Below are 23,922 nucleotides of genomic sequence, written 5' to 3'. Positions count from 1 at the left end.
GTGGATTCCATCTGTGAAAATGGTGACCTCTGGACCGGTTTTCAGCTCTAAGAGGCAGACAGGATGGTAAATGCAAGAAGACACATTGTTTTCATGCCAGGACCAATAAAAGATTTGGAAAAGCAGATCCTTTGGCTACTGAGTCAACAACCCAAATCTACATTTTCGTGTGACTGGCTGTGCTAGAAGTTTCCTTGCACTGTTCCCGCTTTTCAGTGCGCCCCTCCCCCACCCCACCCCCACCCTAGAACATGATAACATTCCCTTCCTGAATAATCCACCATTTTCTAGTCCATTCACTCTGGAACCAAGTTTTAAGCATCTCAGGGTCTGTGGTATCTGCATAAACAAGATATATAGGAACTGACCAATTATACTGGTTGTCCTATCATTACAAATTGTTTATTTTAACATAGTGATTTCCTTCAATTTCTCTTGGTTGATTAATACAAGGTGTTCTTATCAATTTCTTGTTAAGAGTCAGTCACTTTAGCACTGTTAAATGTCACTTTTACAGAATCCTAGAGAGTCATAAAAGTATGGTTTTATGAATGGTCACTATAGCTTAGAAAAGGTAGTTACTGCTTATGGGTGGCTAAGGTGGTACAAATGAGAATCCCTCCTCCCATAGGCTTCTTTATTTGAATGCTCGGTCCCTAGTTATTAGCACTGCTGTGGGAAGGATTAGGAGATGTGGCCTTGTTGGAGGAGATATGTCACTGGGAATAGGCTTTGCCATTTCTAAAGCTCACTCCAGGCCCACTCACTCTCTCTGCCTCCTGCTTACGGATCAGATGTAAGCTCTCAGATACACTCCCTAACATGATGGTCAGAGACTCCTCGTCTGAAATTGTAAGCAAGCCCCCAACTAAATTCTTTCTTTTATAAGCTGCTCTGGTTATGGTTTCTCCTCACAGCAATAGAAAAATAAATATAGCAATAACATAGCTCACAGGGAGTAGAGATTTAAAAGGAGCCCAGGGCCAGCACCACTGTTGTGTGACTTCCTGGGGAGATGTGAGCAAATGTCTACTTACCCTAGATAGGACACTGAGGACCACTACAGAGGGGTTGTACCCAAGTCTAGCTTATCCAAACAGTCAAATCTCAGGGGTGACATACAAGGGCATGAGTGACTCAAGCAGGGGCCATATTGTGAAGAAACCACCACAGTGTATGTGAACACTCTCAACAGCTGCATCTCTGGAGCTCCCTCATCAGGCAACATAACGAACCCAACTGTACCTTCGGCATTGCAAGCTTTCACTGTTTTTTTTGTTTTTCCCTTAGAAAAGGGGCCTTGTGATTCTTGCAAGTCTCGAGCACTTCATGGTTTTGTTTGCTGTTTTAGTCTTATGAGCATCCTTCCTTCCTCCCTCCCAGAGGCAATGTCTAATTTGTAGGAAAAAGCTGCTTCACAATACCACCCCTTGCCCCACCCCTAACCTGCATAAAACACTAACCGCTCAGTGCTTTAAATCTCTTCTTTCCTCCTTCTTGGCTGACAATGTTCTGTGGTGGATGTAGAGTAAATCATCATAACTAATCTTCAGGCACTTTTTGTGTACCTCTGACCTATGAGATGTTATGCCTAAAAAACAAACATAAAATCCTAATGCTGACACCAGCTCTCATACCAAGGTATATGCTGACACAAATTATAGTAATGCAAAACTAATTGATTTTCTAGTTCTAATTCTGTAATGAGTATTTTAGTTTTGGTGGAGGGTAAGTGCATATAATACTGGAAGAGTAAAATTTAAAGTAAAAGTAAAGTTTCATAGCTTCCACTCTGGTAACTCTAACTATAAATAAATTCATTAAGTTGTATAGACTTTGGATTTTGTTAATTTTTGTATGTTTTGGTTTTGCTTATTCTCAAATATTTTACAATAAAGTTTATGCATTTTCAAATGATGAAATACAATAATATTTAGATCATAGAAGTCAAAAGCCTCAGATGTAGGCAGGTACATACCAAGTGTAGAGATTGCACAACAGTGATGTAGGTAAAAACCGCACAGCTCCAAGAACAGGCTGCCTCCAAAATGAAAGAATCAGGAGTCTGTAGAACAAGACTGTGGAAAATTGTCTCTTCTTCCACAAGAATTCTAGCAGAAAATCCTCACCTGCCGTGTGTGTGTGTGTGTGTGTGTGTGTGTGTGTGTGTGTGTGTGTGTGTGAAAGAGAGAGAGAGAGAACTAATGATGGTGACAATGAGATTTGCATTTGTAATTCATTTACTATTTTATTTAATTGTATCATTGTATCTAATGGAATGCAGTATCCAGTGGGAAAGTGATACGCACCTTCTGATGTTAGGAGTAAAGAACATTTAAATATTCCAACAAAAACGGAGATGCTAATTTAAGTCCAAACTGCATCATTGACTTGACCTATATTCTAGTCATTGATTGTAATACATTGTAATTGTAGTCATTGCATTAAAGAATGTGTGCTAAGATAGGCAGCGAGGAATAGATGTAACTGGATGACAATGAGTGTTTGCTAATGGAAGTAGAGAAAATACATGAGGGCATAGGTCCAAAGTTAACTGACATCAGCAAATCTGACCAAAAGACTGTGTTTGTGGTGTAGGCTGAGGTGAGGTTTCAGAAAATACTAGAAAAGGGACTTCTGGAATAACAAACAGAATAGCTAATGGGTTACTTATGCCAGATAACAGCCGTATACCCTAGAGACACACCTCCTCCAACAAGGCCACATCTGTTATTCTTTCTAAAGAATTCCACCAACTAGGGGCCAAGTGTTCAGGCATATGAGCCTGTTGTGGACTTCCTCATTCAAACAGCCTTACCATGCTAATACAGTGCCATTGGGTTTATGTACCACATTGTTCATTATCCATCCGAGTGCTGAAGGATGTTTAGGTTGTTTCATTTTCTACCTATTGTGAATACAGCAGTAATGAACACAGCTGAGCAAGTATCTGTAGTAGGATATCAAGTCCTTTAAAATAAGCCAGTGAGCACACTTGAGTTATATAATGGGTCTACTTTTAGCTTTTTGAGAATTCTCCACACTGACTTTCATGAGGGTTGGGCCGATTTCGGTTTTACCTACAATGAATTATGGTCCCCTTTTCTGTGCATGCACACCAGCATTTGATGTCATTTTTATGCTATATTACTTTGGCCATTATAATTCAAGTCATAGTAAATGTCAGTGTCATTTTTATTTTGATTTGTCTTTATTTTTTTACAAGGAATATTTATTTGTTTTGTGAAGATAAACTACATTCTTTTTATGATAGCAGTGTTAAAATGCTCATAATTATAGCAAAATATGCTACTACTGTGAGGAAAGTTTTTATAAAGTTTAGATGTCATGAATAGACATCACATACTTTCAAAGTAGTCTTAATATGTCTTTCCACTAGAAGTTAATGTTATCAAACATCTTAAAAACTATTCAATAGCCATTTCATTTCTTCCTTTTAACTCTCCATTCAGAGCTACATTCTGGGTTGTTTTGTTTTGGTTTGGTTTAGTTTAGGTTTTGTTGTTGTTGTTGTTTGTTTGTTTGTTTGTTTGTTCAAGACAAGGTTTCTATGTGTACCCGTGGCTGTCCTGGAACTCACTCTCTAGACCAGGCTGACCTCAAACTCAGAAATCTGCCTGCCTCTGCCTCCCAAGTCCTGGGATTAAAGGTGTGGGCCACCACTGCCTGGCCTGCATTCTGTTTTTAATTGAATCATTTGCTTTCCACATTCTGTGCCTTTTGAATTCTTTCTATATTCTAGATGCTAACCCTCTACCAAATGTACATCTGGCACAAGTCCCCTCCCTCCGTATAATCTTCCTTTTCACTTGATCGTTTCATTTGCATCCAGAAGCTTCTTAGATTTATGAGGCCCCACTGATCAATGATTGGCCCTTCCACCCACTGATCAATGATTGGCCCTTCCTCTCCTTAGTAAATGAAGTGCTGAGTGCATCCTTTCTGCACCCATCCCATATAAGACACTTCCTATATTCTCCTCTAGCAGTCCCAGTATTTTTATGTCAGGTTTCACTTTTAAGTCCCTTGACCAATGTGGAGCTCACTTTTTTTTTTTTTGGTTTTTCGAGACAGGGTTTCTCTGTGTAGTCCTGGCTGTCCTGGAACTCACTCTGTAGACCAGGCTGGCCTCGAACTCAGAAATCCGCCTGCCTCTGCCTCCCAAGTGCTGGGATTAAAGGTGTGCGCCACCACGCCCGGCGGGAGCTCACTTTTGTTCAGTGTAATAAATACAGGTCTAATTTCATTCATTTACATCTGGATAACCAGTTGTGCCAGCACCATTTGTTAAGGACTCTGTCCTTACAGTGTGTGTGTGTATATATATATTTGGCACCTTTCTCAAATATTTTTAAATTTTATAGTTTTAGTAATTAGATGCTCTGTATTGTATCATGTAGGGGAAGATGCTGATAGTAAAGTCTGCTTATCTAACTGGTTCTTGATTTGGTCAAAAACGGAGTCCAAAAGCCAATTGCTGGGTGGAAGGAACAGGTGGGAGTTCTGGGTCCAGGAGGAAAAGAAGATAGAGGAAAAGAGAAGGAGCTTATTGGCCAGGCTTTGGAAGGAGAAGCAAGAAACAATCCTGTAACAGGGAAGCTAGAACCAGCAGCCTCCACCACTGATGGATAGTCAAGGCTGTCAGCGGAGGCTAGCTGATACAGGCTAGCTGATAATTTTTTTTTTTTAATTTTAAGGCAGAAGATTTGAGCCCGGCAATTTTGCTAGAAGACAAGTTACAAAGTAATAAAGCTCTGTGTGTGTGTGTGTGTGTGTGTGTGTGTGTGTGTGTGTGTGTTTATCCACTGATTCAAATGTCTCCGGTGAGGCTGGTAATTCAACACCCCCAGGAGCAAAGTTTGGTAGGAAGGAGAATCCAGATGGGTTATAGAGGCTTGGCGAAGCTAAGTTGGGAGGAGCAAAAGGGTATAGAGAAGGGCCTGAGCACAGGCAGCAGCTCCATGGTCACAGCTCCTGGGAAAGGTGGTAGCTTGCTTTGTAAATTACATGCCACAGTATCATTGATCCATGTGTTTGGTTTTTGGCCAGTACAAGGATGCTTTTACTACCATGGCTCTGTAACTAGCTTGAAATCTGGTATAGTAATTCTTCCAAGTTACTTCTTCTTGCTTAGGAGCATTTTGGCTACCTAGAGTCTTATGTGTGTCCATATGTATTTTAGCAGTCTTTTGTTGGTGATGGGTTTTTTTGTTTTGTTTTGTTATGTTTGGTGTGTGTGTGTATGTGTGTGTGTTTCTATTACAAAAAAATAAAGTGGCGATTTTGACTGGTTTGTGTGATTTTTGTAGATTGCTTTTGGTAGGATGATGGTTTTCATGATATTAAGTCTACCAATCCATGATATTGAGGATATAGAGGATATTGCTCTTTGTATTGTATTGAAAGAGGAAAATTACTGACCACCAGAACTCTCACCCCAGAGCCCTCCTACCCCTCCCAACTAAGGACTGTGCCAGGGACATTTTTGAGATAAGGGTGTGAGTAAAAACCTCAGTTCCAATGAATCAAGTACATGGCCAAAGTGTGGGACGCGTTGCGAAAAGCACTTTGGAAAAACCCTTGGCTGAATCTCTTAGTGACATAAAACCTGTATTTTCCCTGCCCTGCTCCCCCCTTGCCTCCTTCCTATAAAAGCTTGTGATAAGTTTGGGCCGGTTGTCGAATCTCCTCTACACCATGCTGGGTGTATGGGTTTCGACCCCAGAGCTCTAGTTCATGTATTTGCTTGCTGTTGCTTTATAGAGCTCTGGTCTATGTGCTTTTTATGTGCTTTCTTGTTGTTGCTTTATTAAATATTACTCTCTACATCTTAAGTTTAGTCTCAGTGTCTTCTTGGCTGCGCGGCTGTCCCGAGGCTTAAGTGAGTGTCTCCCTTTGGGAGTCCTGGAGTCTTTCAGTATTCTTCACATTCTTTCTTCTGATTAAGAATTTTTCACGTAGGTCTCTTTTAGCTTCCTTGTTGTGTTAAATATCTACTCCACCATAGATTATTTAGTTTCCAAATAAAAGACATAAAATCTTTATATTTATAGTAAGTCTTAAAAGTACTAGAGATGGGCAGATATCTACCATCTATGCTATCTTGTCTACTTCCCTGTCAATAACCCTGAGATATAACTTGTCATGTTCTGCCTAGGCTGCTCCTTCTCCAGTTGGCCCGCCCTGGAGGCATGTTCATTCATGATCCGCCTACATGATGTCATCTTCTTTCTTCTCTCTCCTCCCCTCCCTGGTAGCCTCTGCCTCAGACCCAAACCCTGGGAACCTCTATCTTTCTCAGCATGCTTAATATTGATATTCAGAAAGGTCATTTTTGTTCATTGATTATGTGTCCTGCTGATTTGGTGAAATTGTTGGTTATTTAATGGAGCTTTCTAGTAGAACTTTGGTGATTTCACAAAATCACAAAACTATCTCCAAATGGGGAAAACTGACTTCTCTTGGATTACATGCAGAAAAAAGAAAATCACAAAGGAGAGACAATGACATACCAATTGTCTTAGAAAATTGTTTTATTTTATTATATGTAAACGTCTTTCTCAGGAATGGTACCAAAGTGACTTGCTTATGGGGCTTTATAATTTGGGATAAACATAACTAAGAAAACAAGTATTTCTCTATGGTACAGAGTAATGATGTAAAATCTATTTATAGGCTATATTATTCAAAGCAGGTAATTCGACTTATCTGCTAAAGCAACTTTCCTACTTAAGCCCATGCAACGGAAGGAAAACAACAGCTAAGAGACATCCTCCTCAGACTCTTGCAGAGTATTTGGGATGTCTAGTTTCCACCACACAGAGCCACCAGGATTTTTTCATAGTCTCCTTTGGTTTCATCCTGTTGGTACAAAAAGAGAATCTATTTGACATGTTGCAAAATTATGATGAATACAAGCTATTTTAATTGTAGAGGTAGCATGGTGTTTGTAGAGTCAGTTACAAAGCAAGTCATACATTACACTGTATAATATAGCTATGTTCCTAAAATCTAAATTAAATATTCTCCAGAGGAGAACCAGACCAAAATCTACTCTGAACTAATTGTTGTATATTATAACAAGTTATTTCTAAGTATTAATATGTAATATAGTTAGTTGAATTATTATATAATTTGATACCCCACATAAGAAAATATCTGAATCACTCAACAAAAAGAGTAAAAGCTATGGGCCTATAATTTTCTCATTTGAACTTCATTTATTTTAATTATCAAATATAAATAATGTGACTATAAATGATTATCTTTCTGTAGGATCAGCCTCCTTGATTTTTTTGTAATGTGTTATTTTCTAACACCATAATTCATGACTTGAGCATATATTTTGAGCATTTTATACAAAAAATACAAATTACAAGTAAAACACTGAAAATTAATTTTAGTACTGAACTTTTAATCCTTCAATTTTAACTACAAAATAAATCATAACACATATCGATACTGCCAGAAATTCTGAAATATTCCAGAATTATTTACGCACAAAAGACTAGACATTTCTATATGGCTCAAAATGACTAAGTTCTTTGGTAATCTAGATTTAATTATGTGTGGTTTAATTTATTTATGATTCACCCATACTAAGAAGCTGAGCTATTCTTATATATGCAGTGTATAGCTGTAGCATATCACATCTGCTTTATACTTGGAAAATGTTGCATGAAGAACTTTCTTTTATGAAGTGCCAATGATAGAAAATACAACATACCAGGATGGCTTGGCAAAGAGAGATTCCATACTTCTTCTGGTAAAATACTTTGATTTCATTCATGTCAATTTCCGAACGGGAGACCATGATCCTGATCAATGCCTTATGGCGAGTTCCGGCACCCTGTGCAGACAGATCATGGTTTCAGGACATGTAGGAAACCTCCCAATGAAGAAGGCACTGGGTTTTCTAGAGAAGTTAAATCACCCCTATACGCTATTCTCTTCACCTCTTCCCCTTCCCTCAGTGTTCTAACACAGCACACATATACTCACACCACAGGGAGGGGGGAGAGGGAGGGAGGAAGGGAGAGAGGGAGAGAGAGAGAGAGAAGAGAGAAGAGAGAAGAGAGAAGAGAGAAGAGAGAAGAGAGAAGAAGAGAGAAGAGAGAAGAGAGAAGAGAGATTGAGAGAGCACACTGGTAATGAAAGAATAAAAGAAGAAACCAGGAATTACATTAGCAGAAGGTGTGAAGGGTTTCTGAAGATTTTTAATTGACTTTCTACCATCCAATCTTTGCGATATCTCAACTATTGAACAATAGCAAAATGTGTTGTTCCCTGAAGTCATAAATCTAACCTATCTACTTTAAAATCCCAGTTGTCTCCCCTTTCTCTTACAATGAAGCAACCATCTTACAAGGGCATATGATGTCCTTTATAACTTTATACCCATTTAGACTGTCAAGCTAGTCACACACACACAAACACACACACACACACACACACACACACACCAGTTGGCAAGGAGAATGGAGGGAGAATTAATTAATATCCAAGTATTGTGCCTGCCTGAATTGATAAAAATGAGAAACATGCATATCATTCTACAGAGCTCCTCAATTATTCATATGTTGGCTCTTTCCATCACTCTCCCTTTCTCTTAAGGCTTTGATAAACACGGATAACAAAGGAAAGATCATGGCCTAACTCTTGTCTTCACATCGCAAAATACAAGTGCTGGTGCAATCTCCTCTACTTCAACCTCCTTGCTTGATGAGATGATCAAGGATCTCAAATGCATCTCAATACCGCCTTCTACTTTTCTAACCATGGAATGTTATTTTAAAAAATCACTATGAGTCTATGGCATGAAAAGGCAGCAGAGTGTTCAAGTCAAAAGAAAGCTAGAAAGTGAAAGACTATAAAGCTCACAACCGTGGTTGAAATAGGTTACGATAATCACATGTAAAGGGGGGATTTTTCCACTCTTCTCTTGGTGATTTGAGTTTTAAGTAAATTATAAATCACCTATAAACTTCTTGCTATCTCACCTCATAGCTATCTTTATAAATACCTTTTCTAAAAGTGCACCAGATCCAACAAGTATATTCTAATGCAGAAGCATGTGTCTCTTCAAATTGAATAAAGCAGTAATGTCCTTTAAAGGAAATATATGAAATACAATTTTTTCAAGCAAAAAGTTCTTGGTTCTTCTATCTGCAGACATTTCTCCTCTAAATAAAGCCTGTAAGTAGAACAGTACCTTCATGGCTTCGTACAGCTTCTCGGCAAAGAAAGCTGGAGTGCTGGTGGCACACTTCACTGTAAGAGATTCAAGTCATCACAAAATGAATATTCATATTTTAAAAATAGAAAATAATTTTCTAAAAAGAGTTCTGGCCCTCTGTCTAATGAAGGCTGTTTAGTTTATTAGAAGGTGGAGTTATTTTACACAAGGTGGTTGTCAACATTCTTTTTCTAGTCAATATTCAGTAGAGACTCAGCCCTGAATATACTCTTCTCTCTTTAGGTATGGGGAATCCATAATGGTCAGGCTTCTTAGATTCTTAGAGATACACAACCATGGCCCACACAAACAGTGCATGTCTCTGGGAGACATGTAAAAGGTTCAGATTTTTAGAAATGAACCCATACCTACTAAATTAGCTTGTCCAAGACTTGCTCAAGACTATACAAGTGGTTACACCAGAAATTCAATGTGTTTCTCTTCGTGACCACCCAGGAGGTACGTCCTGCTCGGTGCATTGCCTTTTAAACAGGGATTCAAAAATGTATTCTGCATATCCATATCTTAAAGAGCATCTGTTTCATTAAAAAGGCTTTCTTAAGCCAGGCAGGGTGGAGTACACCTTTAATCAAGGCACTTGAGAGGCAAAGGCAGGAGGATCTTTTGTGAGTTAAAGGCCAGCCTCGTCTACAGAGTAAGTTAAAGAATAGCCAGGACTGTTACATAGAGAGTCCCTGCCTCAAAAAAGAATAAAAGAAAGAAAGAAAAGAAAAAAAGGAAAGGAGAGAAAGAAAGAAAAGCCTTCCAGTTTTATTATTTCATCATCAGTCTTGCATATTGCCTCAGTGTGAACATAGATGCAGAGGTGTATCATCTCCTCAGAATTTTTTCCTTATATTATATTTATAGAGCATCAGTGAAGTGCAAGTGTACAGCTTCCAGTCTGAAGCTTCGCCTGTGCTACTTCTACATACCGATGGCTGTGAGGCACTTCTCAATGTCACCCTTCAGTTCCAGATCCAGAGCTTTGTTCATGTCATGTTGACTGTACTTTTGGTAATTCTGAAACACTGAATGGGAAACGGAAGTTAAGATGTGGGCAAAGCATCCTGTCTACTAGTAAACTTTAACAAAATCAGGGTAACTGACTCAGGGGCCCCTTAGGGACACTGAACTCATGTGTTGGTATACAATAATGAACCTTACATTGCTATTTTTACACTCTGCCTTCCCAAAAGATTCAGAGACTACATCTTAATCATTGGGAATTTGGGGATTTTCTTTTGCTCTTTCTTGTTTCTGGACCAACTATACATTCTTTCCTTTATTTAGACCCTTGGAGTGTTTCTTCTTCTTCTTCTTCTTCTTCTTCTTCTTCTTCTTCTTCTTCTTCTTCTTCTTCTTCTTCTTCTTCTTCTTCTTCTTCTTCTTCATTTTTTTGCCTCATTTTTTAATGTTTTATTTATATCTCATGTCATAACTTCTCCAAAACTTTGGAAGAGTAGAAATAGTGAAAATAAGTTATATTACTCACTGGAAAGTGAGAAAGTTTGTTCTCAGTGGTGTGAATGGTGGCAGACCAAAGCTGACTAACAGATATACGGCAATAAAGGAACAGCATCGCCTAAAGCCATTTGATAGGGAAAGACCTCTTTCTTTTCTTCGTCCCACTTGTCCTCCATAAATAACCTATGATCCTCTCTAAACACAATCCAGAGAAACCAATTTCTTATTACCTCTGCGGAGATGAGGCAAGCTCCTACTGGTCAGAATTGTAATAAACGTGTTCACGTCTGTCCCCTTTCTCCTTTCTCCAGCTTCATACAAAGCCTGTCAAGAAATGGATAAGTAACCATATGACCATGAGCTGAATGACAAACACATAAAAATGTTACATTTAACAAAAGTCACATAGGCGATTACTCTGTACTCGATACAATCAGAGTAGGCAGCACAGATGTTGGCCTTTCTTGAAAGTAAAGACAGGACAATAAAGTCAGCAGTATCTCAGAAGGCATTTTGTAAACATGAAAAACTGAGGATATGTTTTCAGGATATCTCTTTGCTTAGTTAATTGCTTTAAAATTATTCTGCATATCAAACAACTCCAGGAATTCTTAAAATGGATTCTTTTTTTTTTCTATTTTTTGCTCAAAGAAATTATTAGCAAGTAGTATCAATAAATCAAAAATTCAACTGCTGCCTACATCTTGCATTTCCCTTCTATATTCACACATTTATTTGTTACTGAAGGATATTCCATATTGATGCTATGATTTTTGTACTCAAATTTCAATTCTGAAATTTGAAAGCTACATAGACTTAGGAAATAATTTAAAGACAAATAATCTCCTTTGCAAATGAAAATAACGATCCCTGTTGTTTTTGTTACAAGTAAGTTTTACAAAGCTAAAATATTAATTTCTATCACAATCCTGAGCCATATTAATCATGTAATCTCTGTAAATATGTATAAAGTATGTATAAATACGCATAGTCTAAAAATTTTAAATACTCGCAAATATAAGTAAGAGTAATTGTTATTAGGGTCAATTACACATCATTATTTTTGATATGTTTGCACAATTTCTATTAAAACAAAATGCTCAATGTGTTTCTAAATTTCCCTTTACTCAGCAATAATTTCCTTTCCTAGCTGAGCATAATGATGATTGCTTCTAGTTCCAGCAACTGAGAGCCAGGGAAAAGAGGATTTCAAATGGATAGTAACTTACACTACCCACCAAGAGGTTGGGCTTACATGTAATGTTATGTTCTTACACTATAAAGTTAAAACGTGGAGTGTTCTCTACCCAACAGTTGTTGGGAAAGACAGACAAATTGTTATTTAAATCATCATTGGCTTTCTGAATAATAAGATCAATTGGAAACAAAACGACTATATTTTCTATCCCTGGGCTACAAGAATCTGTGTCTAGTTAAATGAACATTAAGGAAACATTGGCTTCTCCCAGGACTGGAGATCTGCTTCCATATATAGAGAGTAAGGATGTAGGAATATCCTTGCTTACCCTGGCATCTGTATCAGCCAAATCTTGATTCACACTCAAGTCCTGACTACGGTCACCCTGTAAAAATACACCAATATATTGTAAGATTTTTCTGTAGGATGTAATTACAAGATGTGCTTAATTCTCTTAAAATCAGACAATAACCATTGAGGAAAAAAGAGCGTAAAACAGCATCTATCCTCTCCAGTAATGTTGCACTGAGGAACACAAGTCAGACAGAGCAGAGCACGAGCTCACATAGGTCTGCTTCCTAAAACACAGGAGCCCACAGAAGCATATAGTTCATTGGTGATAAGCAGCGATAGCAGGGTATGAAACACAGGTCTGGAAGATGCCGATGAAAGGACACAGTCGCTAATAAGCAGAGGTACACTGTGGTGTTACTATACAGTAAGAGAAATGTAATCTGTATCATAGTTGATATCTTGAAGTGACCTGAAGACAAACTTTAAATGTCTCAACTAAAAAAATGGTAGGAAGTTATAACACAAAGACATTGTTTTTTTGCCATTAATTGACATCCTATATGCCAAAATATCACACTGTTCCCTCAAATGCATACAAGTATAGTTCATCAATTAAGCAGTATTAGTTCTAAGAAAGAGAAAGTTTCTCATTCCTAGAAAATTATCACTACTCTTAAGTTTTTATTCAGCATAATAGCAAACACATTTCCAGAGCATTTAAGTTATACCTTGGCAAGAAGAAGCAAGGCTTTCCGAAAGTCTCCAGATGTATCTGAGGTGATGTCTTTGGACAGATCTCTTTTCAGATCTAGGAGACAAGAAAAATAACTTTTGTAGTAAATTATTTTAAAAAACTAATGATGCAAACAACTAATATCTTAAACATTTGTCCCAGAGTCTCAGTTACAAAGTTGAATGACTCATGTTCCATATTTCTGGTAACTCTGATCATATTACATGTAACTCATGTTGCATGTGTTTTATGAGAATGGGAAAATGAGAACAGCTAAAATGTTAAGACTATAAAACACTTGCCTACAGACCAATAAAAGAAAAAGGAGCAATGGTGTGTACCAAAACTCAGAGTCACAAATAGCTTCTAACAAGAATGAATTGCTAAACACACATTACCAAATCACTTTGAAACATAATATGTCGCCATTTATTTGCTAGAATGAATAGACCATCATTTAAAAAGAAAAAAAGGCAGTACTTGCTTGAACATTGGCTACTATTGATATTTGATATGTATATTATATATTCAATGGCAATTGTTTGTGTATATGTGCAGTTATTTAAAGCTCATTTCTATACACATATGTTTAGTTATCAAATGTACTGCTTTAACAAAAAAAATAACTGAATTTATAATGAAATAGATAACAGCATCTTAAGCTATTAAGCCTTCAGGATCATGGGGAAGTATGAATGTCTATCTTTGTAAAGTATGTTTCATCAAACACATTAATAATTACATCTCTTGAATTATTAATGACAAATGGCTCTAAGGCAAGCATCAGTACTAGAGTTAAAATCTACAGAAAATGTGGTTGAAAACTTCCTTAGACTCATGTGCTAAATTGAGAAAGATATTCAATGCTGTTGTCCCATGAGTTTGATAAGAGAATCAAAAAGATTCTTTACAAAGCCACATATTAATTTAACAAAGCAAAGCAAAAAGCCACCAGCTCAGAGGAACTAGAAAATCACCAGAAACCAGAATCCCTCAGCAAGGAGGAATGAATCATTGACTAAAGGCCTCATGGTCTGATGAGCCATCCACAGTCTCATGCGAACTATCTATCTAACCAGAGAGAAAAGGAACTGAATTGTTTATGCTCTCAATGGTAAAATTAAGACTCCCAACAAAGGGGCTGGAAAGATAGCTCAGTGGTTAAAAGCACTGACTGCTCTGCCAGAGGAGCAACCTGAGTTCAATTCCCAGCAACCACATGGTGGCTCACATCTGTAATGGGATCTGATGCCCTCTTCTGGTGTGTCTGAAGACAGCTACAGTGTATATGCTTATACTATATATAGCATATATATTAAAGCTATTTTTAAAAATTCCCAACAAAGGATTAGAAAGATGAATGGAAAGTGTTCTAATCAGAAGTATTTTTTTTAGGTTTTGTTTTTTATAAATGTTTTTTTTATTACGTATTTTCCTCAATTACATTTCCAATGCTATTCCAAAAGTCCCCCCATACCCCCCCCCAACTCCCCTACCCACCCATTCCCACTTTTTGACCCTGGCATTCCCCTGCACTGGGGCATATAAAGTTTGCAAGTCCAATGGGCCTCTCTTTCCAGTGATGGCTGACTAGGTCATCTAGGTCAAGTGCTCCGGGGTACTGGTTAGTTCATAATGTTGTTGCACCTACAGGGTTGTAGATGTCTTTAGCTCCTTGGATACTTTCTCTAGCTCCTCCATTGGGGGCCCTGTGATCCATCCAATGGCTGACTGTGAGGATCCACTTATGTGTTTGCTAGGCCCCGGCCTAGTCTCACAAGAGACAGCTATATCAGGGTCCTTTCAGCAAACTCTTGCTAGAAGTATTTATTCTAATTATCTAGCCATTTCAAAGTAAAAAGCACTGGGTAGTTCAGAACAGTAGAAATGTTTTTAGAAAGCTATCTAAGTCCAAAAATGTTCTGAATCCAATTCTCTTTATAGCCATGTGTGCTAATTGGTGGGTTGGGGGTATGTGTTTTCTTGTTTCCCTCCCCCTGCATTCCAGGAATATTGAACCAAGCAGGAAGGGGCCATTTTAGAATGTAGGCTTTCTAATTCTTACACAGTCACCACCCATAGCTAACTTTCAAAAAAGTATTTTTATCTGATTTCCTGTCCAACTCAGGCACTCAGATACTGAGTCTGACCTTCTCTGTAGACTCTATTAATCTCTCTGATATTTTCGTTATTTCTTGATGCCAAAATCTCAATGACAGTGTCTTCATCTGTTCCAAGTCCCTGAATTTAAAGAAAAAAAATACATTTAAAGTTTTTCACTCCAGAAATCAACTTGTTTTGTCCACACAAATATTGTTGTAATTTTTCATTTAGCAATTTTTGTCCATATTGTTAAAAACATATAACATCTTTCTAAAGCAAAGTAGGTTTATGTTCAGTGTTTTGGATGAAAGTTTTAAAAATACACATATTTGATTTAGGCATTTTTAAAACATGGAAAAAATTAGTTCCAATATTTTTTTCATGTATCTACTGACTGATTCATTAAATCATTAAGTTGCTCAGTCACTGGACTCAGACTGATTGACAGTCTTGTAGTCGATAATGAAGGCTCGGCTACAGAAACACACAGATTTTCCTGCACATATTTTTAGGAAAGTTATTTTTTCTTAAAAGAGTAATTTAGGGGGCTGGTGAAAAAGTTCCACTGTTAAAAGCTCTTGTTCATGCAGAAGACCCAGATTCAATTCCTCTCATCCACATAGTGGCTTGCAACCATCCATAAGTCCAACACAAGAGGATCAAATGGCCTCTTCTGACCAAGAGTGCCAGGCACACAGGTGATATATATATATATATATATATATATATATATATATATATATATATACACATAGTTGCATTCAAGTAAAACATTCATTCAAATAAAACATCTTAAAAGCTGTTGGGGACCTGGTGATGGGGAAGAGGTAGTGAGAATAATTTACCTTCATGGCACCACGGAGTTCATCGGCATCAAACTGAGCTGGAGTTTTTAGCATGGCCAAAACAACCTCCTCCAGGTGGCCTGTAAGGGCTTTTCTCAAGACTTCATCCAAGGGCTGGGGGAAAAAAAAGGATTAGTGAGTTCCTAACAGTCTTGTTCCTAGTGACATCTCAGTGTGGTTTGGTCATCCATTAGAGCTCCTTTCATCCATGCAAAACACCAGTTAGATATATACGGTATCCTCTCCATCATTTAATGTAGAGAGTTTAGATGAGATGCACTGCATCTGAGACTAACTTCCTACAGGATTGGGTTCTCAGTGTTCTTTACAGGAAAGGAATCACAGAGCTCAAAACACAAAGCTGCCACACGGTTTTCATTGGTCTAGTAAACACTATAATTAAAAAAAAAGGTAGCTTCCATTTTTTTAATTGCATCCAGTTAAAAAAAAAAACTATCTAGAGTGGCCACGAGAGATATAAAGTTCACTTCCATCATAATGTTGCATAAAATATTTAGATTTCTCCATAAAGCAGCTCATTCTAGTTTTAGTGACATTCAAAAAAATGTACTTCAATAAGGACACGTTCTTTGTTCCTCCACAATAATTTTGATGCCTATTTTGCTTAAACAGCTTCACCTCTGAAAACTTTTATGGCAAGATAGCCAATGTTTGAACTGAGGAAATTTGCTACAAAGTGGTCCTATTTCAAGAAAGGAGACAAATATTGTGACTCTGATTTCGGGAGTAATGGGCTCACAGTGTTTAATATGGAAAGAGTAACAAATGTGATTTAGAAGCACATTGAAAGATGAATATGAGCAAACTGAGAGTCTGTGATCATCATTTTCATTACCTTTCCATTCTCCTGTAAGTACGCGGCCTTGATCTGCTGGCGCTGAGCATTGGTCCTCTTGGTAAGAATTTCAATGATGGTTGCTTCGTCGACACCTGGAAATACAAGGTCTGAGGCTTTAAGATCAATTCTCTCAATCACCCACAACTGACAGAAACTGATTCTTTATCAAGGCAGTACTCAAGGCACATTCATAGCAAAGCTGGGAAAGAGAATTGCATCAGCCCGGAAAATGAACAAATGCCACAGCACATATCATACTGGAGAATGTTTAAGACAACACCTCATCCATTTGAATGGGAAACAAAGAACCAATCAATGATTTCTGGTTTTAGGCACTCCAGATACACATTGAAATACTCAGTGTAATCACCAGTGCTCATTTAAGCATTGGTTTCTACTAGAAACAGGCTGGTATGGACATCTGTTATAGTAACAGAGATTCTATCATGGACCAAACTTTCCTATGTACTGAAAGGAAGGACATTTTACTCTTTGGAAATGGTCTAACTCCACAGCACATGAAAGCCTGAAATGGAAACCTTCTTGCCTCGGCCTCTCTAGTACTGATGTTATAGGTAAGAACTATTACAGCCGACTAAATCTTTTTATGTCCGAAGCGTAGGACTCTGCGTGACTCAAGTTTATTTCCCAAAAACTGTTCAAGTAATTTCTGTGAGATGTTCAGAAGGAGATTTTTTATGAAAACACACTCACCTTTAACCATGATAGCTTTGTGCAAGGCAGCAACATCCGAGGATACATTGAAGGAAGGGTAGGGGCTCACTGCTGACCCAGGACCACCTTTGTATGATTTTACAGCTTGCTATGTGTGCAAGAGACATGAATTAGTCTTTAGTCATTCATTTATTCATTCATTCATGTTGCTGTTCATTTTAACATGGTAACTACTTCATGATATTTTGACTACTTACAACATATTCCTGTTCTTGATTGTCAAGAAAGCGGGCCTGCTTGAGGAATTCTGATACCATTGCCATTTTTAGAGAAGTGTCTGGAAAAAAAATGGATTGGTACTCTTATATTATAAAATCAACATTCACAAATAATACACTTAACACTCAAGACACTACAATAGAAAGCAAACTTGTCCTTATTTGCTGTGATTATTCTTTGGTACAGCATAAAATGTGCAGTGTTTATATTTTTTTTTAAAGTCTATTCTTACTGTGAAAACGAAACTCACAGCCTCTACTCAGAAATGAACCATTTTCTTGTTCTTTCTAGTCCTGCCCTCTAAGATTCACGTAAGTATAGGGTCTGAGGAGAAGAGCTGATAGTCACAATGCCCAATTTACATTTACAAACCACCCAGAGATAATAAGCAAAGAGGATGCTTAAACTGTGATATGCCTTCCTTTGCCTCTGGGAATCTAAAGCTGGCCTGTGCTTTCTGGTTTAAAGCAAAAAGGCTAAGGGAAAGGGCTGCTTCAGAGAGGCTTTCTTGAAATATGTCAAAACAAATCTGGTTGAAAACTTCAGAGAAAAAAATTGAGGGAAGGTTTGTCATATTTGAGAGGATGGGTAAAGTTTGCTAGATGAGGAATTGATAATAGAAGTTGCAACAAGGAATTTACATGTATGTTCACAGCTCAGAGCAATATCATTATGTGTGTGAATGCAAAGCAGTGTGATCCCATTTGTACTTTGGAAGTAGCATCCTTTTTTTAACATCTTGGGGAATCACAGTAAAGGGTGAAGAGAAAGGCGAGACCACTCAGTATGTCATGCAAGCATCTGTGTGCGCTCAATCAGGGCCTGTGCCAAAGGCATGTCCAGAGAAAATTCGCTTCCTCCTATGAAATAAAATAAAATAAAATAATGGTTCATCTACAGGACTGGATCAACTTAAAACTCTGCATTTCTTTCTCAAAAAAAAAAGCAGCTTCCCTCCTTCCTTCCTTTTTTTTTCCTTCTTCCTTTCCTTTCTTTTTCATTGCTTGGTGTATCATCATTTGAATAGATAACTATCTTCACATTTCTTGCCATTTGAGCAGTTTAAGCATTATTCTTTTATGCGTACACACAAACAGAAAAGGATTGTTTTATCATTGTTTTGCCTCTGTTCTAACAAGAAGCATTTGGGCGATGTTGCCATATGCATAATTTTTTGGCAACTATCATAAAGGGCGTCTCAAGTTACCTGCACAGCTTGCATCCTGGTAATGTTTGTATTTAATGGAACAAAATCGTTTTAAAGCTTAAAGTATGCTAACCATTGGTCTGTTTTCTCTACAAACACATAATACCGTTGATGATTCCTTTTGTCAGAGTCTGCATTTTTGTTGTTGTTGTTGTTGAAACTGGTATTCAGCATCTACACTTATCTATCTCCGACACCCTCTAGAGATTGTGCAATGAATGCCTTTGAGGAAGGGTGGAAAGATAATCTCTGAGATGTCAGTTCATGATTTGTAGACTTAAAACTTAGGAAGAGTAAAACTCACAAAGTTGTCCCTTACTAGCATGTCCAGACAAAGTCTTTCTGTCTGTATCTGCTAGAAGAATGATTCATTTTCACGTAACAAGATTAAATACCAGAGGCAAATAATACTCGAAACAGAGACATTCTGTACCTAACCATGATAATGGGGCTTGTTCAAATTACTATTCTGTCATTTGTGTGGAGAGCAATCACCAAAGTACGGCATTCATTCTCACATCAATGCCTTCAAAGCTATTCCCTAAGGTAAACTCATGGCATGCAACCATGCATGGTATTGTACTTCCCACTATAGTTGAATCTGGTGTAATTGCTGTTGCCACACAGTATTTCACATTTTGACTGCCAAGTTGGCACACCTACAGCTTCATTGCTTTTCTGCAGAAGTTTCAGCCTTCAGAGTTGCAATTTTCACCACCACACCCAAGCCCTAGTATAATGAAATCTTCAAAATGAATGATCTGATCATTTGCTTTTTAAAAACAAAAATCAGTAATTTCATTATTTTCAGATAAGTCAGGAAAAAAATCTTCAAACTGGAGGATTATCTGAAATCAAAAATGAGTATGACAACTCAATGCTGATCTTAGGGAGTTTATGAGAGTACTGTGCTTTCACGGTTTTAGAGCAATTAAAATTAACTGCATAGTGCACACCCATCTTTCTGAAAACTGAGAAAGTGTAGTGAAATAATGACTCTGTTAATTATATTGTGAAGCAGAACAAGAAGCAGTAAGTTGAACCATGTACTTGACAAGAGTATCCTTACAGAAGACAGCGTTGAACCTGCATCTTTTGAGCATCCTCATTCTAGCCTGCTGTTTATGCATAGGCCAGAAGGAAGGTCCAGAAAAGCAATGGATACAGAACGGAATAGTCTTCACGAATGTCAGCAGAAGAAAATGGACTCTAGGGTCGGCTTCTAGCTCTTGGATAGTTTAAGGACTGTAAAAGGATGTATGTTGCTCTAAAGAAAATATACTTTATCACAGCCTGCTAAGTGCCAAAGATACTAACCTTCATTAACAGGATGGCTTACATACAAAGCACTGTTCAGATAGCACAGGGAGAATGGGAGGTGGATCCATAGCTAAACTTCTCTGCCTACTTATCACCTAGATTTTTCATGGAGACAAACCTAATTAAATGGAAGCGTTTGTTTCTTTCCTCTTATTTGTCTTAATATAATATTGCTTTATATCAACACATACTTCAATTAGTTATCAATAATTTCTCAATCCAAATTAATTTCCAGGACAAAAATGAGCTAATTCAAAAATAACCCACCCACATGGAAGTTGATTCTATTTCACAGATTTTCTTTACTTGACAATTTTTTGTGTGTGTGAATAAGCAGTGCCTATTAATTTTCCCTCATATGTAGATTAAGTGGGAAGTGTCTAAGAATTAACCTTTTTGTGGACTTATATGTATATAGTCATCTTCATGCTTCTTTCTGAGTGTCATGGAATGTGACTTCCAGAATCTGTGTGGAAAATAGCTGAATTTCTTGGTTTACCAACTCTTCCTGGTTTCAACATTATTTCTGTGTTATTGCAAAGCACAAAATGAAGAAAATCTCATTGAGTAACTTACTTGTTAATACAAGATAGTGTCTCCAGAGATGACAGCAATGTGTCGTATGCCCTGGTTATATGCTAGGACTATCAGTTTCACAACGGTAGTAGCAGTAATCATTAGCCACTTCTTTTTTGACAAAATAACTTTGTCACCACCCTCATTATTTCTATATGTAATGACCTTTTCAGACATACATCCTGAGAGTAGTGTCAGTGGTCATCATATAAATATATGCTTTCTGACTGCAAACTACTATGTGTTTTGAAATTAGTAAACAGAGATGAGAAGAACATCAGTACTACGTTTAATCCACTTGAGATCCAGATTCATCAATAGAGAGTCTATTGTAGACTCAATAGTTTTCACTGCGGCCTGAGGATATTGATTTTCTCGTGTTTTTGCTTTGTGTATAATTCTTCCTTGAATACATGCTTTGTAAGCCCTTCCCACAACTACCCACATGGAGAAGATAATTAGACTCTTCAATGGCCACATGAGAAGGTAATTAGACTATACAATGATATCACGTTTAAAAAGCCCCTTAGCCAAAGGTAGCACCTGGTTATTTGGCTTCAGGCTTCTGACCAGGGAGTTTCTGTGGCCTGGAATGCTCTGACCTCATCTGCATCTCTGTCTTTTGCCTGACTCACTGCTACTTGATGAAGACTCAGCTAAGGCTTCATCATATCTCCATGATGGTTTCACTGGTACTCAGCTCTGCACTGGGGGACCTTTGAAAGCATCTTGTTTCTACCCATCCAATAGGCTCATGCCACTATGCATTAAGTCTTCATGCTGGCATCTAACCCTCCAGCCTTCTTCCCCGAAGACACGGACCATTTGCTTGGAATCTGCAATACCTCATGAAGTACCTGGAATTCTGGATATCCATAAGCATTATGAATTATTACTAAATAAATAAATCTTACTAAATAAACAAACAGCACTAGGGAAACAGCTACACAGATTTAACCAACAAATTTGACCCATAATGATAGTATTTTAAATAGAAAAATCATATCATGGTGCTGTGGGCCTTTTTGTTTGTTTCTTTCTTTTTTTCTTTAACTGGAAATTTGACTTCACACACACACACACAAAAAAAAAAAACATGAAAATTCTTCAAGTAAAATGTAATGTTAATTTAATATGTAAAATGAGAATGTTAAAATAAATATAGCTATAGCTATAGCTCCCAGTCACTTAGCTTACATTTCACCTTGAGTCCAAAAAGGAATTAACCTAAAGAGAAAGGTATTAGATAGATTGGATGCTTGATCATTCTGATAAATGAGTGCAAGATTAAAGGAAAAAGATATATTCAACTTTGAGAATTGTTCATGGTTCATCCCTAAGGATCAGTAGTTTTTTGTTTGTGTCTTTTGCTCTGACTTTAAATATGTAACAATTTAATAGGTCTAGAGGGAAATAAGTGAGCCTGTCCAGCCTGTCCAACGTTGTTCAGGTATCAACGTTGCAGAAGTTTTTGATTGAGAAAGTATTTAACAAGCATCTGACTTTAGCTGGTTCCTTAAGAGTGTTGCTATAGTTTCAAGAGCAGCGGTCTTCTATCAGGGAACTAGGAGGTGTTGGTGTGTTTCTGGGCTCTGGTAACCACATAACTTCTGAAATGTGGAAGAAGCCATTTCAGAAGCAGGAAACCAACATTTTACAACATATGAATCAGCTGAAACAGAACTGAGCTACAGCGAGCAAAGCACAGTCCCTGCTCGGTGTTAGGGGCATTGATTTCTCAGGATTCATACTACCGAGGCACCGTGGCAAGAGGAAGCGCATTTTTAATCGGCACCCATAAAATTAGAAAATAAGACATTTCATTAACAGTTTTAAGTGAGCTAACGAAAAGGTCCTTGAAGGCACATCTGTAATAAGCCAAGTGTGTAGTTGGGAATCATCTGCTCTCACTTTTGCAATTTGATTCAATATTGTACAGTTTTATTTTTGTTTTGTTTTGCTTTCCTAGGAAGTTTATCTCCTTATCTTATGCTACCCCAAGCCGTCGCTAGGCAGAAGAGTTTCTGTAGGGCCCCTGCGGCATTCCGTGGGATGACTTATCTGACCTCACCCTGGAAAAATCTGCTTTCCCCTTAGGTTTTCAAATGAGCACCAGAAAAGCCTGTCTATGACACAGAGTTTATAGGGAGGGAAGGTGGCCACTCCCTGTTTAAATGAGACAAGTAATAAGCGGACCATCTTAAATTATGAGTAAACATAACATTGATTCAAAACGTTAATTAAAAAGGGCCACTCAGAGCCTGGGATTCATTTGGTTTTACTAAAGAAAAATATTTTTAGCTGTGAAAGCCTTCCATTTTGGAACAGTTCTTGAGAGTTTTCCATTTGTGGTTTCTGTGGGACCCCACTTGCCTCCCCACTCCAGTTCTGGACCCACACAAAACTCACAGCTCTTTGGAAAACTTTTCCAAAGAGGAGGAAAGAAAATCCTCAGAGCTCTTAGCTTGCCAGAGCACACTTTCTCTTTGCTCCTTTAGTAAGTCGTCAGCAGGACAGTAAACTTACCAGACTTTCAGACATGCATTTCTGAGTTAAGAAAGGCAAAATTTTATGATTTTGTAATGTCTAAAAGATAAGCACACAGTCTAATTTTGCAGCAGGATTAACTAAGACATGGTATTTGCAACAAACCGTAAATCCTGTAGTTGAATTCAGCAGTCAACAGCACTTCCTTAAGAAGCCCCAGGCAAACCAAACAAGTTCTTACCCGATTTTGTGGTTTCTCCAGCAAGCAGAACTCTGTAAAATGAAAGCTAAGCCTTACCTTTGTATTTACTTGTCTTCCTGAGAACTGAAGAGAGGCTCTGCTCAGATGGTTTCAGACTGGAAGTGGAGGGTTGGACTCCTGATTTTATAGGATATGAACTGAAGCCACACCTAGCAACCAGAAGTTAGTAACTGGCTGTCTTTTGTTTGAAGAACTGGCTCAGCCCTGGTCAAAACCAAGGAGAAACAAGTCTTGCAAAATTACTCCTGGAGCCAACTCAGCTACAGAAACAGGAGTCTTGGATTTTCCCCCTGCTCTTCCTTCTGAGGTTTTATTCCTCCCAGGAATGGTGCAGTGCAGTCGCGGTTCAGCTATGTTGAGC

At 37.8% G+C, this 23,922-nt stretch overlaps 1 protein-coding gene across 1 annotated transcript; it reads right to left on the bottom strand.

Moving 5' to 3' along the window:
- Positions 1-6,536: 6,536 nt before the first annotated feature.
- Anxa1 (annexin A1) lies at positions 6,537-23,784 on the bottom strand. The gene is made up of 13 exons (XM_021151772.3): positions 23,598-23,784; positions 17,688-17,767; positions 17,470-17,578; positions 16,753-16,847; positions 15,897-16,010; positions 15,099-15,189; positions 12,944-13,023; positions 12,250-12,306; positions 10,954-11,047; positions 10,192-10,287; positions 9,233-9,291; positions 7,748-7,870; positions 6,537-6,882 (listed from the first exon to the last, which is right to left on the bottom strand). The coding sequence occupies exons 2-13, from the start codon at positions 17,751-17,753 to the stop codon at positions 6,826-6,828; spliced, it is 1,041 nt and encodes a 346-aa protein (XP_021007431.1). The 5' UTR covers positions 17,754-17,767; positions 23,598-23,784; the 3' UTR covers positions 6,537-6,825.
- Positions 23,785-23,922: the final 138 nt, after the last annotated feature.

The sequence above is a fragment of the Mus caroli genome, unplaced genomic scaffold (assembly GCF_978045245.1).
Source record: "Mus caroli unplaced genomic scaffold, Mus_caroli_1 scaffold_20, whole genome shotgun sequence".
In the NCBI taxonomy this organism is placed as follows: Eukaryota; Metazoa; Chordata; class Mammalia; order Rodentia; family Muridae; genus Mus; species Mus caroli.
This window is presented reverse-complemented; position numbering and strand designations above follow the sequence as displayed.